At 42.0% G+C, this 16,978-nt stretch overlaps 1 protein-coding gene across 1 annotated transcript in view; it reads left to right on the top strand.

The window, feature by feature from the left end:
• The window catches only part of LOC126088454 (discoidin domain-containing receptor 2-like), a 764,950-nt gene that overhangs the window by 484,770 nt on the left and 263,202 nt on the right, over nt 1-16,978 (top strand). The window contains exon 4 of the mRNA XM_049906599.1: nt 6,093-6,198. Within this exon, the coding sequence (XP_049762556.1) occupies nt 6,093-6,198 (106 nt within the window). The remainder of the gene's footprint in view (nt 1-6,092; nt 6,199-16,978) is intronic.

Consider the following 16,978-nt stretch of genomic DNA (forward strand, 5'->3'; position numbering starts at 1 on the left):
CACTTTTGCTAAACAGAAAAATCTTCCGACCTTTTTTTAATATTTCTATTTACGGCTGAAATCATCGATGCAGTAACCGCTTTATGATCGCTGATTCCCTGTTCTGCGCTAACTGTTTCAAATAGTTCGGGTCTGTTTGTCACCAGAAGGTCTAATATGTTATCGCCACGAGTCGGTTCTCTGTTTAACTGCTCAAGGTAGTCTCCCAGTCTATATCCGGCAAATTAAAATCTCCACTCAGAACTATAACACGGTGGGGAAATCTACTCGAAATATTTTCCAAATTATCCTTCAGGTGCTCAGCCGCAACAGCTGCCGAGCCAGGGGGCCTATAGAGACATCCAGTTACCATGTCTGAGCCTGCTTTAACCGTGACCTTCACCCAAATTATTGCACATTTCGGATCTCCGTTAATTTCCTTCGATACAATTGCACTTCTTATCGCTATAAAAACAAGAACTGCAAGGAAATTCTCACAATGTGTAGCACGCTATTCACTGTTTTACAATAAAGCCAACTCAGAGGTAAATGACTTATGCAGTGAAGAACTGAAATAACACCGTAAACAAGAGTACTTAAGTCGTAACTTGCCTCGCCTAACGAAATGAAGGTCCTAGTTTGAAAACTTCTCGGGAATGAAGCTGTGGATGGCGGATAAAAAATGAAAGGAAGACACAGCAGATTATAGTTTAATGTCCCGTAGATGTTGAAGACATAAAATAGGGGAACAGGCACGGACTGTGGGAAATGTAAGAGAAGTAATCGGACCGCGTGCTTTTGGAGGGAACGAAACCGGTGTTCTAAAGCATCCAAGGACAGCTAATTATGATCTACCGTACAGGTTTCTGAACCGCCGACCTCCTGAGAGTGAGTCCAACGTTCGGAACAATACGATTCCTCGCTTGCTATGAGAACGAAATCACTTTTCTTCAACTGTCTGCTAAACTCGACACGCAAAAGACGTCTGAATCAAGTCATCACAAGGAACTGAGGATTCTCCATGTGCATTTTAACGGAAATGCTGATGCCTCAACATTAAAGTAAAATAATAAGTTTAAGACTGGAACGTAGATGATGGAGTGAAAGTCGGACTCAATGCTAAGTTCAAAATAGCGGTCCAATCATTGGTGCTTCCTGTAAATATGATAACGCTCTCTCTCCCATTCGCATTAAATCTTGAGCTCTGCCTTCAACACTGCTTTGAGTGGTCATTACTGCTTGGTTAAAAACTACTGTACGTGAGAATGACACAGCACCTACACCCAACATGTATAACATCACGCTAGCTTCCTGCACAGATAAGACCAGCTTCCAGCACCTTTAATGCAAAGTGAGCATGAGGCGAGGCATGTGCTGCTGCTAAGGCCAGCCGCCCCACGTGGACAGGACACGTGCGTCGCCTGCCAGAGGGGCCGCTGCTTGCACGTGACGCTGCCACCGTTGTCCGCGACTAGCGAAACGCACTGCAGAGCCGTCGCTGCCAGATGTGTGTCAAGAGGTGTCGCATACGGGTAGACGAATGGCTTGCGGTCTGCTACTGATGTACGTCAATAACGCCAATGTTCGATTGTGGGTCAGTATACATAGTGGAATGGTTTACCTACCTATCGAATAGAACAGACAGAGCAGGAGCAATCGCTGAATGGTGTATGTGACACGTAACAGCAACGATTGAGAGAGCGCGGTGGCGCGGTTCCTTTCGTCCATTACCTGCACCTACTTGTGAACTCGTTGCAGCTTAAATCACTTAATAAAGGCAAGGCCTCCAGTCCAGATTGTATACCAGTCAGGTTCCTCTCAGAGTATGCTGATAAAATAGCTCCATATTTAGCAGTTATATACAACCACTCACGGAAAGATATGTACCTAAAGACTGCAAAATTGCTCAAGTCACACCAATACCCAAAAAGGGAAGTAGGAGTAATCAGCTGAATTACAGGCCGATATCACTAACGTCGATTTTCAGTAGGATTTTAGAACATATACTGTATACTGTGTACTGTATTCGAAGTACCTCGTAGAAAACGATTTATTGACATATGGTCAGCATGGATTCAGAAAATATCGTTCCTGTGAAACACAAGTAGCTCTTTATACTCATGAAGTAATAAGTGCTATCGACAGGGGATGTCAAATTGTTTCAATATTTTTAGATTTCCAGAAGGCTTTCGACACCGTTCCTCACAAGCGTCTTCTAATCAAACTGCGTGCCTACGGAGTATCGCCTCAGTTCTGCGACTGGATCCGTGATTTCCTGTCAGAAAGGTCGCAGTTCGTAGTAGGAGACGGAAAGTCATCGAGTAAAACAGAAGCAATATCCGGCGTTCTCCAAGGAAGTGTTATAGACCCTCTATCATTCCTGATCTATATTAACGACATATGAGACAATCTGAGTAGCCGTCTTAGATTGTTTGCAGATGATGCTGTCATTTACCGTCTTGTAAAGTCATCAAATGATCAAAACGACTTGCAAAATGATTTAGATATGATATCTGTATCGAGCGAAAAGTGGCAATTCACCCTGAAGTTATTCACATGAGTACTAAAAGAAATCAGCTAAATTTCGATTACGCGATAAGTCACACAAATCTGAGGGCTGTAAATTCAACTAAATACTTAGGGATTACAATTACAAACAACCTAAATTGGAACGATCACATAAATAATATTGTGGGTAGAGCAGACCAAAAACTGCGATTCATTGGCAGAACACTTAGAGGGTGCAACAGGTCTACCAAATAGACTGCTTACACTATGCTTGTCCGCCCTATTCTGGAGTATTGCTGTGCGGTGTGGGATCCGCATCAGGTGGGACTGACGGATGACATCGAAAAAGTACAAAGAAGGCAGCTCGTTTTGTATTATCGCGAAATAGGGGAGAGAGTGTCACAGACATGGTACGTGAATTCGGGTTGCAATCATTAAAACAAAGGCGTTTTTCGTTGCGACGGGATCTTGTCATGAAATTTCAATCAACAGTTTTCTCCTCCGATTGCTAATACATTCTGTTGGCACCCAACTACATAGGGAGAAATGATCATCACGATAAAATAAGAGAAATCAGGGCTCGCACGGAAAAATTTAAGTGCTCGTTTATCCAGCGTGCCGTTCGAGAGTGGAATGGTAGGAAGACAGCTTGAAGGTGGTTCATTGAACCCTCTGCCAGGCACATTATTGTAAATACCAGAGTAATCACGTAGCTGTACAAGTAGATGTAGATCGGCGGTAGGAAATGCGAGCAGAAACCTACAGTACTGCATCTCGCACCAGGCTGCATACATCGTAACTATAGAGAAAAGGTATTAATTTTGAATGAATGGTGGAAATACGGGCAAAGCTCGGTATATTCTGTACCTTGATAATGTACATGTTCACTGCTAATCTTAACACAGTCATGGACAAACCCTTTCATTCACGTTAGCAAGTTTATTGCAACGTATTTCTCGAAATCTGAACAGCTATTAAACACGGATTGTTTTTAAATGAAAATGCTTGCCATGGTATTAAGTTTATCGGCGTCTAATACACTCAGGTTTTTAGTCACAGATCTGCTCAATATGCCACGCGGAAATACTGTCTTTTCTCACACACAAAATTATTTAAAAAACCGTACTTTCTATAAAACACACCGGAGTAAATATGCCTTCATTTTAAAATATTTTTGAAACATGTAGCACAACTAAAACCGGCAAAATACAACCTCCTTCGGTGCTCATACTACACTGGGCTCCGATTTCTTTAGACTGCTGTGAGCATTCTATATCTCCAAGACAAAAGACGCGCAAAGAATACTCCGTCCTGATTGGTCAGTTTTCTTTAAGGCCAGTAGAGAAACGTTATTCTCCCGCGTTAGTCCGCGCTTTTCATGACAAACCAATCAACAACTAACTGGGTCGAGCTCTCTTTGCAGCTACCGATTTGTAACACTTCATTGTGTCACTCTGGTGCCACCTATTACTCAGACTCTTGCTGCGGATGTGGCACGGTGAGCCAGAGCCATACGCCGAACACAATGGTCTTCTCTCTCGGCAGTGCCACATGGCTATCCAGACCCTGGCTTTCTTGCGACCGTATATTTTCGTGATCATTGTTGCCAGAAATCATGTACAGTTTTCGACATTCAGGAGAAGTCTTTCTCTAGTATTACAGATGGAAAATAAAGCTTCTCGTAGCCTTATTATACGACCTCGTTCAAATTGAGTGAGGTGTTTATAATGGCGTCATTTTCATTTTAAAGGCTTTCTTGACTGACAACAACTCACCATGTCCAATCTCGAAGGTAAGTAACGCTCATGACGGTTGTAGTATGTATTTAAAGTAAACATTATTTGCATCCTCATAGTGGCGTCACTAGCTCCACTCTTATGAGACTGGCGCGAAATTTAAACAGATATCATCTCTCAATTGAAGAAACACGCCTACCAACATTCATTTATGTCGCACAAGTCTCGTTGTTGATTTAATTTCTTTCCATTAGTGTATTTCGTCCAACGAAATACATATTTATTTTTTCTTCTGGAGCATGTATCATTTGATCCGCCTTGACTTAATACAACGGTCCCCTCTTAGAAACGTCTGATTATATCGACAGTGGGAGTTTACTCGAGGCTTTATAGTCCGGCATCACAGAGGCCACAAAACCTAACATAATTGTCCGGAGAAGTAGAAGAGACGCCTCTTAACAATTTTGAGGACACATTGATGAAAGTAGAAATGGCTATTCTAGGAGAAAATATTCGTATTTCATGAATATAGAGTACTAAGATCATAAAAAAACCAATTTAAAGAGTGTAAAAGAAAGTAGAAAGACGACACCGGTATATGTAAAATTTACGCATCCAGTGTCAACATAAAATGCTTGTTGAGGTCTCTTACTGCGTGACGGAACATCTCTGAGAAATTGGAACCATTTGACTTCTTTTCACGGAAACGTTTACAGAAACCGGAACAGCAGTCACCGACATCTGTTGACTTTTTGTTATCCATAACCAATACTGAAATATGTAGTTAGGGAAGTACGTTTCTCATTGAGTAAATAATAATTCTTCTTCTTTTGCAACGAAAGACATTTCGCTAAATTTTCACTATTGTCATTTTCTGTCAAATAACATGTCTTAACCATTAACAAAAAAATTGCTCAATGCAGTATCAGCTTTCATATCTTATCTGAAAGTAGCCACAAGAGAAAATCGTACCACTAGTACTTCCGACTAGGAGAATATGTGCGATTCGTGTTTCAGTTTCTCTAATGATGAACAAAGATTCAAAAGACACTAGCAAAAAATAAAAACGGAACTGTTCCGTCTCTAAAAATTTTTCAGTGTTCGATAAATCGCTTCCTTTCGGCGTGTGATAACTCTAAATTCGATTTATGTTGAGCCACTTTCACTTTGGTGTACTACGAAGCCATTTGATATTACTGCTGTGATATTCTACGACAAAGTACAGTTGAAATATTTTTCTCCTATAAAGAAATGTATCGAAGTCTAAGACTTGTCGCAAGGAAGAAAAATGCTCTGATCTTTAGCTCTTCGAAGGTGAGAGTCAAGTACATCCCAAATATTTAATGTACATTGTGAGATACGAATAGCATCTGCAAAATTCACTATGTCTTTGAACGAGATCTACCTGTACGTTCAAAATTTGCAGGGTCACATCACGCCATACCATTGTCACGTGACTTAGGATGCGGTATATTTTGACTACAGATATTCTGTTCTATGTATCTCCGTGCTCACTCACAGATATACTTGTTCTGTTCTGACCGCGAACCAATGCGCCACCTCCCTCGGTATTAATATTAATTTCGTGTGGATCGGTGTCCAGTTGCTTGAAAGGAAATGGTTTAATCACTACAGATTCACAGATCGTGCAGAAATGCTCTACTAGACAATCACCTAGCTGCTCAGTGGCCAGTTTAACAGCACAGTCTCTGCTAAAGTGGTGGAGGGGGGATGACTTTCACGCCTGCTTTTCTAATGTATTTACCATTTGAAAAAAACATGCACTTTTTCTACTCCACCCTCTGTATGACATTACTTGGAAATATAATTCAAATTCAAAAATGACGAGCTGCATTATTGTTTCTGCAGATCACTGTACGGCGCCATTGGGCATGGAGTCCGGCGCCATCCCAGACGAAGACATCTCTGCCAGCTCCGCTTACGATTCCAGTATCGTTGGTGCTCGCAACAGCAGGTAAGCGAAAACAAGAATTACACCGTGGCTTTAACACTGGTCTCCCGCACTTCAGTCTAATGCTGGTACAATTTAGCGTAATCTGAAAAAAAAGCGGTGATTATACACTCCTGGAAATGGAAAAAAGAACACATTGACACCGGTGTGTCAGACCCACCATACTTGCTCCGGACACTGCGAGAGAACTGTACAAGCAATGATCACACGCACGGCACAGCGGACACACCAGGAACCGCGGTGTTGGCCGTCGAATGGCGCTAGCTGCGCAGCATTTGTGCACCGCCGCCGTCAGTGTCAGCCAGTTTGCCGTGGCATACGGAGCTCCATCGCTGTCTTTAACACTGGTAGCATGCTGCGACAGCGTGGACGTGAACCGTATGTGCAGTTGACGGACTTTGAGCGAGGGCGTATAGTGGGCATGCGGGAGGCCGGGTGGACGTACCGCCGAATTGCTCAACACGTGGGGCGTGAGGTCTCCACAGTACATCGATGTTGTCGCCAGTGGTCGGCGGAAGGTGCACGTGCCCGTCGACCTGGGACCGGACCGCAGCGACGCACGGATGCACGCCAAGACCGTAGGATCCTACGCAGTGCCGTAGGGGACCGCACCGCCACTTCCCAGCAAATTAGGGACACTGTTGCTCCTGGGGTATCGGCGAGGACCATTCGCAACCGTCTCCATGAAGCTGGGCTACGGTCCCGCACGCCGTTAGGCCGTCTTCCGCTCACGCCCCAACATCGTGCAGCCCGCCTCCAGTGGTGTCGCGACAGGCGTGAATGGAGGGACGAATGCAGACGTGTCGTCTTCAGCGATGAGGGTCGCTTCTGCCTTGGTGCCAATGATGGTCGTATGCGTGTTTGGCGCCGTGCAGGTGAGCGCCACAATCAGGACTGCGTACGACCGAGGCACACAGGGCCAACACCCGGCATCATGGTGTGGGGAGCGATCTCCTACACTGGCCGTACAGCACTGGTGATCGTCGAGGGGACACTGAATAGTGCACGGTACATCCAAACCGTCATCGAACCCATCGTTCTACCATTCCTAGACCGGCAAGGGAACTTGCTGTTCCAACAGGACAATGCACGTCCGCATGTATCCCGTGCCACCCAACGTGCTCTAGACGGTGTCAGTCAACTACCCTGGCCAGCAAGATCTCCGGATCTGTCCCCCATTGAGCATGTTTGGGACTGGATGAAGGGCGTCTCACGCGGTCTGCACGTCCAGCACGAACGCTGGTCCAACTGAGGCGCCAGGTGGAAATGGCATGGCAAGCCGTTCCACAGGACTACATCCAGCATCTCTACGATCATCTCCATGGGAGAATAGCAGCCTGCATTGCTGCGAAAGGTGGATATACACTGTACTAGTGCCGACATTGTGCATGCTCTGTTGCCTGTGTCTATGTGCCTGTGGTTCTGTCAGTGTGATCATGTGATGTATCTGACCCCAGGACAATTGTTTGTCGGAAAATCACGCCATGGAGTATGACCGCACGAGGATTCTGGTACAGACGTCGAGATACTGGGACAGCGTTGTTAGAGAGGCCATCGAAATTCGCACCAATGACGACCTCATAAACCGGGACTGTGGCTATAATCTTAGCATGGCTTGGGAACCAGCGATCGGTTTAATCAAGAGTAAATCGAGCAGACGTATAGTTGTGACGACCACGGCGGACAGAGCCATCACACCGACGTCATCTCAGACGCCGTCGCAATCTGTTCCACCGCGCGACCGTGGCGCTGGGCGCGGACGGCGGAGGGTTCGCGCCGCGGGCGGAGGGTATTTAAATCGGCCGCCGCCGCGACCAAACCCAGTTCCCTCTGAGCAGCCATAGCGTACGGATCTCCGTGCCGGCACGTTCACAGGAGCTCAGTCCGTCAGTTCACCTGATGATGGCGACATGTTTGATAGCCGAAATATTGTGCCCGTTGGACACTATAGACCGGCAGCATACCCGTGGATATTCTGATTATCAAATACGCCGGGAGAAACTCAAGAATCATATAAATCGTTTCTTCCGCCTAGAGTTCACTGAGTGACTATGCCAGTTCCTTTTGAATAAGTCCTCCATTTAACACAAATCCGTTATGGGGCAATATGTGCAGCGATAAACGATAGATATTATTTGCTCTAAATACAAGCTAGTTATTGAAGTTTCCTATTGCTTGCTACGGAGAGGTACATAAATGCGGTTTTTCAGGACAATTTCTGAGAGGGCAATAACATTTCCATTTGTTTCTAAATACGAAAACCTTGCTGCATATGATAATTAATTTTAATATTGGCTTATTCTTTACTTTCGTTCCTCAATGTACACTGTTACCGTTTTTAATTAATATTTAAAGAAAATGATTTCTTAATCTGACACCAAAACTTCAGCAGCTCTTTACGCTGTCTAGGTAACCGCATACTATTTTCGCGGCTATATTGATACCGTGTGCGGACATCACCTCAATGGAAACAATATTAAACTTTAGAATTAATTAATGGAAATGAATCACCTTTGACAAAAAATAAATTCGAAACCATCAATAGTTAACGCGTGGACAAATATACGTATCAGTTTGACGCATGATGCGAGACAGAGAGAGAATCAATTGGCAATGGAAGGACACATATAAAGATGTTTCTTCTTTGATTTTTTGCATGGCGATATCTAGTTGTATTAAGACGTTACTGTATAACAAAACCTTTGTAGGAATTTCAAAACTATCACAACGAGGATTACACCTACAAGAGGAAGCTGATCGTTAGCAGTTTTAACGTCCCACAGCGGTCCTTCCAGTAATTCTGCGAAAGGTTCAGACTGGCTACAAAAAGTAGAGGCAATTTGCATTGCTCACTGTTTTCTTTGGCGGTCGAGATTTTAAATAGCACCCAAACCAGTTAGCGTTACTCACCTGTGCTCTATCATTTAAGATATTTTATTGTTTCATGCTGTATTGTAATAATAACAAGAATCAATAAAATTTGTTGAAGAATAAGTCATCAAGTTAGTGGTTGGTAGCTGCATATATCTTATTCTACAGTCATCGAACCCTCATAACGTCATGTGCTGATGAATGAGCTTATTAACGTATAAGGTGACAGTTCGACATAACGACCTTTGAGTCATTAGTCTTGCCACTCCAGTAACGCTAAATGTTTGATTACCACCGTAGCATCATTTTACAGACTCACTCTCTCTCTAACTTTCGCCTGTCTTCAGTTTTTCGTGCATTTTAGCATCAATCGTGATTTTCTTCTGTTGTCCGTGTAGTGACCGCCTGTGCTATAACGTATAAAATTTGAATAGTTTGAGAATATTTTACCACTCATTTCAGTGCAATCATTAAAACTGATGAAGTGCGCGTTTTGTTACTATATGTGTGAGTTTTACTAAATATATGTCAAGTACATAGATTTGGAATATCGCCTCCTGTCCTTAATTTCAATCAGTCGCTTGATCTTAATGAACGTCATAAAGCGAGGGGCTTGCAGGTACGAAAGGAAGATAATGATGGCGTCTCTCTCAGTCAAGGTAGGCTTTCATTCATCTCTAGGGCAGGTTCTACAACATCGTCTGCTAATACTCGTTTACCACGCCAGATGTTACCCTCTATGCCCGCAAATGTACACGCTTACATATGAAAGACAATGTTATAGCGACACCAAACGCATACCTCTATTATTTATTGAATACTTTTTGTGAATAAATCTACTGTCTAAGTTAAATCACGCAGAAAAAATAAGGACAAAATCCTAAAATGTGATTGGAACCGTCATGACTTCCTGACAAAGGCCGTTAGTGTACTTAAAGTTGTAAGATGTTGGAATTTATATTTTGTGATAAATTTACTGTATCAGAATGTTACATAGAACCCAGAAAAAACAATCTCGACCGGCACTTCAGTTCTAGGTATGTCACGTCCAACTCAAATGTGCGTCGCTGAAGATTAGAGCAAGAGTCACTAAATAAAAATTGTTAATGCAACAAGCGTTATGAGTGATTCAAAACGGGACAATAAGAAACATTACAGCGTTCTAGCAACCAGTTAATGAAAAAGTAACGAGAGTACTTCGATCCCGAAACAAATCATCCTTAAGTTTAATTTTTCAGTATATCGTCTCCAAAGCCACAACATAAAAATATATAAATAACCTAAGGAACGAAATGTGGTTTTGTACTAATAGTCTTCTCTTCGAAAAAAGGTTTGATGGTGGTCTTTTCCATGTAAGTCTCTTCATCTCTACCTAATGACTTCAACCTAAATGCCCCCTCCCCCTCCTCCAACCTCCCATTAACACACTTCCTTGATGCCTCAGTATGTATTCTATCAACCGATCCCTTCTTTTAATCACGTTGTGTTACAAATTTATTTTCTCCCACATTAGATTGAATACCTCCTCATGAGCTATTCGTTCAAAAATGGTTCAAATGGCTCTGAGCACTATGCGACTTAACTTCAGAGGTCATCATTCGCCTAGAACTTAGAACTACTTAAACTTAAGGACATCACACACATCCATGCCCGAGGCAGGATTCAAACCTGCGGCCGTAGCGGTCGCTCAGTTCCAGACTGTAGCGCCTAGAACCGCATGGCAGCTATTCGTTCCACCCATCTAGTTTTCAGCGTTTTTCTCATTTCATAACCTTCCATTCTCTTCTTGTTTGAACTATTTATCGTCCACGTTTCACTTCCGTAAAGGGCTACACTCCATACGAATACCTTCAGAAAATATTTCAAAACTTTTAAATATATACTTGATGTTAACCAAATATAATGGTTACTATGTATTAGTAACAGCGGACCTGAGTTTGGTTTCAAAGGCAGTTCGTGTGCAGGATTCGTTATGAAATGGGTTCAGATCGGCTCGTGCACACATTCACATCACATAAGTTACTCAGTGAAAGCTCATCTCTGTAACTAATTTTAATTTCTTTTGGACATGGATGGGTATGTGCTACTACTTCGCTCTTCTGCATGGACGTCAAGGAGCTCTTGTTCTTTTCAGGTGCGGAGTTGTACCTCACCACGTTTTTACAATGACTCGCTATTGATATGAGCACCTAATTTGTATAAAAGAAGCAGTTTCTCGTCTGGAATCGTAAGTGAGAATCCAGCAGAGGATGATATTCGGATTTTATGGGAATATTTTCTAGCTGGTAGTCAGGAGGACGATTTCCTACAACACGGAGTAACTTTATAATTTAAATCATGATGTCTCAGGGAAGTTCGCTTGCCGCGCCAGGTATTGCACTCAACGCCCGCAAGTGTAACCATTAGCAGGAGAAAGACAATCATATAGTGATACCAAGTGCAGACCACCATTATTTATTGAATGCCTTCTGTATATAAATTTACTCTGTATTTGGAAAGTCATGATTTCTTCACTACAAAGGCCGTTTAATGTACCTAATGTATGCTGTTGCAATTTCAGTTTTTACGATAAATTCACTGTATCATTGTACTGTATGGAAGCAAGATAAAATAGAAAGACAGCGTAACGTTTGTGCAGGGATGGGCGGTACACAGGTTGTAATAATGATTTACGTCTCATTGATAATTACTCATATGTGCATATAGAAACTAAGATGCTGTCCAGCGTAATCCCTAGGTACCCTGAAGGTGCCTTCTGTGATGACATGTTTTTCTATTAAAACACAATAGCAATAATAATTACGTGTGACTCAACGTCCTGAAGTCAGGAGGAGGAGGAGGAGATTAGTGTTTAACGTCCCATCGACAACGAGGTCATTAGAGACGGAGCACAAGCTTGGATTAGGGAAGGATGGGGAAGGATATCGGCCGTGGCCTTTCGAAGGAACCATCCCGGCATTTGCCTGAAGTGATCTAGGGAAATCACGGAAAACCTAAATCAGGATGGCCGGACGCGGGATTGAACCGTCGTCCTCCCGAATGCGAGTCCAGTGTGCTAACCACTGCGCCACCTCGCTCGGTCTGAAGTCAGTATATCAGTTGAACATCAGTTCGACTTCAGTGTCTCAAATCTAACCCACTGATCCTACCGAGGTGAAAGCACCTACACGGAGGGACGAAGTCTGGGTTAGAGATGGACTGAACTGTATCTTGGCCTTTCTGTTTCCAGGCGCGCTTTATCATTAGACCACCAGTCCCGGTGGAAAATACAGTAGTTCGTCGTAGCCTAAGCTAATAAACTCTATGAAAAACAGCTCCAGCGATCTTTCAGAAGCGTCTGCGATATGTTTGATCCGACTAATTGTTTGACGTGTGTTCGTCTTCTTTTCCATTGCGTCAGTTTTCACTCGAATCTAAAGCTCGTCTTTACTTTAGATCGGACTCTGAAAATATTAAGGTGGGACATATGAGAAAATACGCGGGTACACATACCTAATGCAACCTAATGTAACTTACGAGATATTTGAACCAAACTTTGCGCATCGTGTCATCATGTTACTGGCTTTAATATGTATTTTTTCAAACTTCTCAATTGATTTGATCAGGAAGTTGATGGATACTTTTAGAACGCAAACTATCACACGTGGAACATTTTTTTTGAACGTTAGTTTACTTACTACTTTCAAAATATTGTGGGTTGTTCTTAGCAATTAGATAAACACAATTTTAATATCAGTCTTAGAAGTCAAGCAACAAATTTTTAAATTTATGTGTATGAACACAGCCATTTTTATTTCACAAAAGTTTAATTAAATTTTGACAGTAATGTACTTTGAAAAGACCACAGTAAGTTGTGTTACAGTATGCACGAAATCAGCAAATTTCACCTTTTTATCTGCAATAATTCAGCAGAAATGCTCTTTATACACTGAAAAATTAAAGTTACGGGACATGCAGAAAAAACATTTTACAAATGTGTTATGCAAGAAAGAAGACCATAATGTAGGCCATAGCCATACATTTGGTTTTTTTGGTCTTCATGTAGCTCTTTTCTTCTAGTCTCATCTTCCTGGAGTACCCTTTTGGCAGTAACATTCACTAACGTTTCAGGACTAGTAATGTGCACAGATCAATCTTCTTCAATAGGTTTTCAGTGAAGAAACCTATATCAAATCATAGTCTTATAACTGATTCTTCCTGTTTTACCATCATTAAACACCAACCATTAATCAAAGAAATTTTAACGACAGTAGGTCAGCAACTTGTCTGTGGACGTCTCTTATGTCTTCTCTGATGGCAGGAAATATCGCAAACACCTAGAGTCCTGTAGAGGAGAGGTTGTGGCATTGTGCATTCGTTGAAACAAGATAGCACTTACATAATTTCTTATATTAATTTAAATCTGAAAATTGGAGACAATATTTCTAACATGTATACGATTTGAATTAACGCCCTCAGCGTCAGCTAAGGTCTGAAGATGGTGTGCTGAAGAACCGAAACTGGCGGCTATATAACAAATAACATCATAAGGACAGCTGAAGTTGTTCCATTTTATTACGTAAGTCAGCGCCTGAAGTCCCTCAAACCTCCAGCAGTAGGATGGACGGGACCAAAATGTATATGCAAATGGAAGGGGATCTCTGCTGTCAGCTGTAGAGAGACATTACGCGGAATCAGCGGCGATGAGCGAAAATGCGTACCCGACCGGGATTCGAACCCAGCCCGGAATCTATACATAGAATACATCACAGCTGCAGATTATGCTGTTCCTTCGGACACGTCCGAAAGAACAGACACCATGCATTCATATTACCAAAATGTTTTAATCGAATAGCTTGCAGCTCATAAAAGCCGGCTACCTTAACCACCCTACGTCTCCTCAGAGCCAGTGTCAATTAATCTAGCTTGAAAGCTTCGTGAAAATCTGTTTTCTTGACCAAACTGTCTGGTGATAATTTTCTTTTAAGCATTGCTAGACAAACTGATCCGCTGTTTAACAAAAACTAGTGACAAGTCCGATTTACAGAACATTTTAATACGTACCTGCTTGATTATGATTACTATTTCTACGTCTTAACAATGTCCAAATACTTTGGCTGTTTCTAGTCATGTCAATTTGTCTTTAACTTTATACAGTTTTACTTGTGAGAAAGAGGTAGGAAAGAGTTTGTATACCCTATCCTGTTTAAAAAGTGTGCTCGCTTAAGAGGTCTCCATCGTAAACTTTTTTTTAGCAGGGATTCCGTTTCAGACACATCTTCGTGGATGTGGAACCACTGTCTTTGACTAGTATGTTTGTTCGCAAAGGATCGTATTCAACCTGGTGTGGAGGGAATATTCCAGTCTTTTCAGCGAATATAGTCGCAAAGATTCACCGTGAACTTTTCTGAAATTTTATCTCCATTTAGTCGAATTTTTAATACCTTCTGGATGGGAATATGAGCTAAGTAATCGATCACAGTTAAGGATTTGCTGTAGACATGCACATTCCGTACTGCCTAACTATTCTTTTACATTTATATTCCCTCCGTCACCTCAATTGTTAAATGGACAAGGAACCATGCAAAAGAGGATTAGTGCCAGCTTCTGAGTCTCAGGACGCGACAGTCAATCCCAATTAATCTTGTGTCTCTAAATGATAACTAGGGGAAACAAGGATGAGCACTGCATTTCGGGGTTAATAAAAAAATGAGGCTTTAGTATTGCAGAGCTAAACAGAGGTAATGTCAATTTGTTTCTGTCTGCTAGACATGGCATACTTTTAGGTATAGTTTCACAGGTGTATCACTTCCGTACTAATCATCCGTTTAGGACCGATTTTGAAATTTTTGGATATGATTGCGAGATATCTCTTTTTCTTTCGGATGCACTGTAAGTCACATACGCTCTCTCGGTATAAATTATGTACCAACTGAAATTCAGATGTTGGCATGTTGTCAACAATTGGATTGAGGGTTGGCCGATGAACCGCCGTTTCCGTAGGGCGCATGAGTGTTGTAGTTGTAGCACTCTTAAGGCAGCCACTTCCCACGTAGCTCGCAACGTGTCAGGATGACGAAGAGAAAAGTGCTGTGTTACCCATGATTGCCACGAAATAATGGAATATCTCGTCGTGTTGGAGCCTTCGCGTATCAGCTGCTTAAGAGGCAGTCACCCTAATTTTGGACACGGTGACATTTCAGAAGTTGTGTGGAGTGGGCGTAGAATTTAATATCGTTCCATACGAGGAGACCACGTTCTCACTGGAACCGCACTGACGAGTCACAGAGGAAATGCCCAACACAAGTAATCACATTAACAGGTGCACTGGTGAAGACATTAACCACAAATTAGATAGCAGATGTTCATTTCCACCCATTAAATGAATTCATGTAACGAAGACGCTCTACAATATTTTTATCTAAGAAAACAAAAGGTTTGAATTAGCTGCAAGTAGTTTTATTATATTTCGCTCAGTGGGCCTATTTCGTCTTCAGTGATGTAGTCAAATACACCTGCGAATATTATCGGTGGTAAATTTGATTTACTTTTGCGTTATTTGTGTATGGAGTTGAATGTACATGTATACTTACTTCTAGATGGGACGTGCATATTGCATAATTGATGAATCCTATTGTCGGTGTCACTAGTTTTATGAAGATATAATAAAATCACATTGTTATTTGACAGGTAGTGCTTATAGATTGTCAGCGGTATTGGTCGAGTCACAGACTAAATACTTCTTTGTGTAATCTTTGGTTTTTTATCCGTTCTCATATCCCAGAATGTCAATAAAAGTTTCCATGAAATATTTATGTTTGAATTCGGTCTGTTCGATCAATACGATACTGCAGTGCTCATGTTGTTCAAAAGTACCTTGCAATGTTCTTTCACCTGCTGCTGCTATGGCCGCAGGTTGGAATCCTGCCTCGGGCATGGATGTGTGTGATGTCCTTAGGTTAGTTAGATTTAAGTAGTTCTAAGTCTAGGGGACTGATGATCTGAGATGTTAAGAACCATAGTGCTTAGAGCCATTTGAATGTTCCTTCGGACATTCCCGCATGTCCGAAGCGACAAGCACTGCTGCCGCTACACCTATTATGAAATACATTAAATGTATATGCAGCTGTGAATATGGACTACTATCAGCTGTATAATGGAATGATGACAATGAAAAGTTGTGTCGGTCTGGGAATCGAACCCGGGTTTCACATTTTTCGCGAGCGGTCGCCTTACCATGGTTGACGACGTATACTCAGATAGCCTAAAGCAATAGTGATCGCTCAGGAAAAGCGGGAAATCCGGGTCTGAGTCTCGGTCCGGCTCAGATTTACAATGTCGTCAATTCAGTATACAACAATTGGTAGCCCATATTCACAACTGCGAACATATTTAATGTTCGTTTAATATTAGTTCTTACACTACGTTCATGGTGATTCATTTTGATATTATGTGTAAGATTCGATGTGCAGTTTCGATGTTTGCCGACTTTGTGACACTGGTTTTTGAAATACACGAAGAGACACGATTGATTAGTGTCATTCTCAAATATGTTGTCTAAACCTCATTATAAAATTACGTACTATCTGTCGAATGTAAAATTTATTGCAACTGTTACATGCACATTGATAAAAAGGGCTTTAAAATAGCAGATTGGTCGTAAAATAATAGTCACGGGACGTTTCTAGATCCCTTTGTTATTGATTATGTGTTACGGTCTCTGCTGATCTTCAAATTCAAAGGGCTCTGAGCACTATGAGACGTAACTTCTGAGGTCATCAGTCACCTAGAACTTAGAACTACTTAAACCTAACTAATCTAAGGACATCACAAACATCCATGCCCGAGGCAGGATTCGAATCTGCGCCTAGAACCGCTCGGCCAAATCGGCCGGCTGTTGATCTTCAAATGACCCGATTATAAACTGGTAAAC

This window comes from Schistocerca cancellata, chromosome 1, assembly GCF_023864275.1.
Source record: "Schistocerca cancellata isolate TAMUIC-IGC-003103 chromosome 1, iqSchCanc2.1, whole genome shotgun sequence".
In the NCBI taxonomy this organism is placed as follows: Eukaryota; Metazoa; Arthropoda; class Insecta; order Orthoptera; family Acrididae; genus Schistocerca; species Schistocerca cancellata.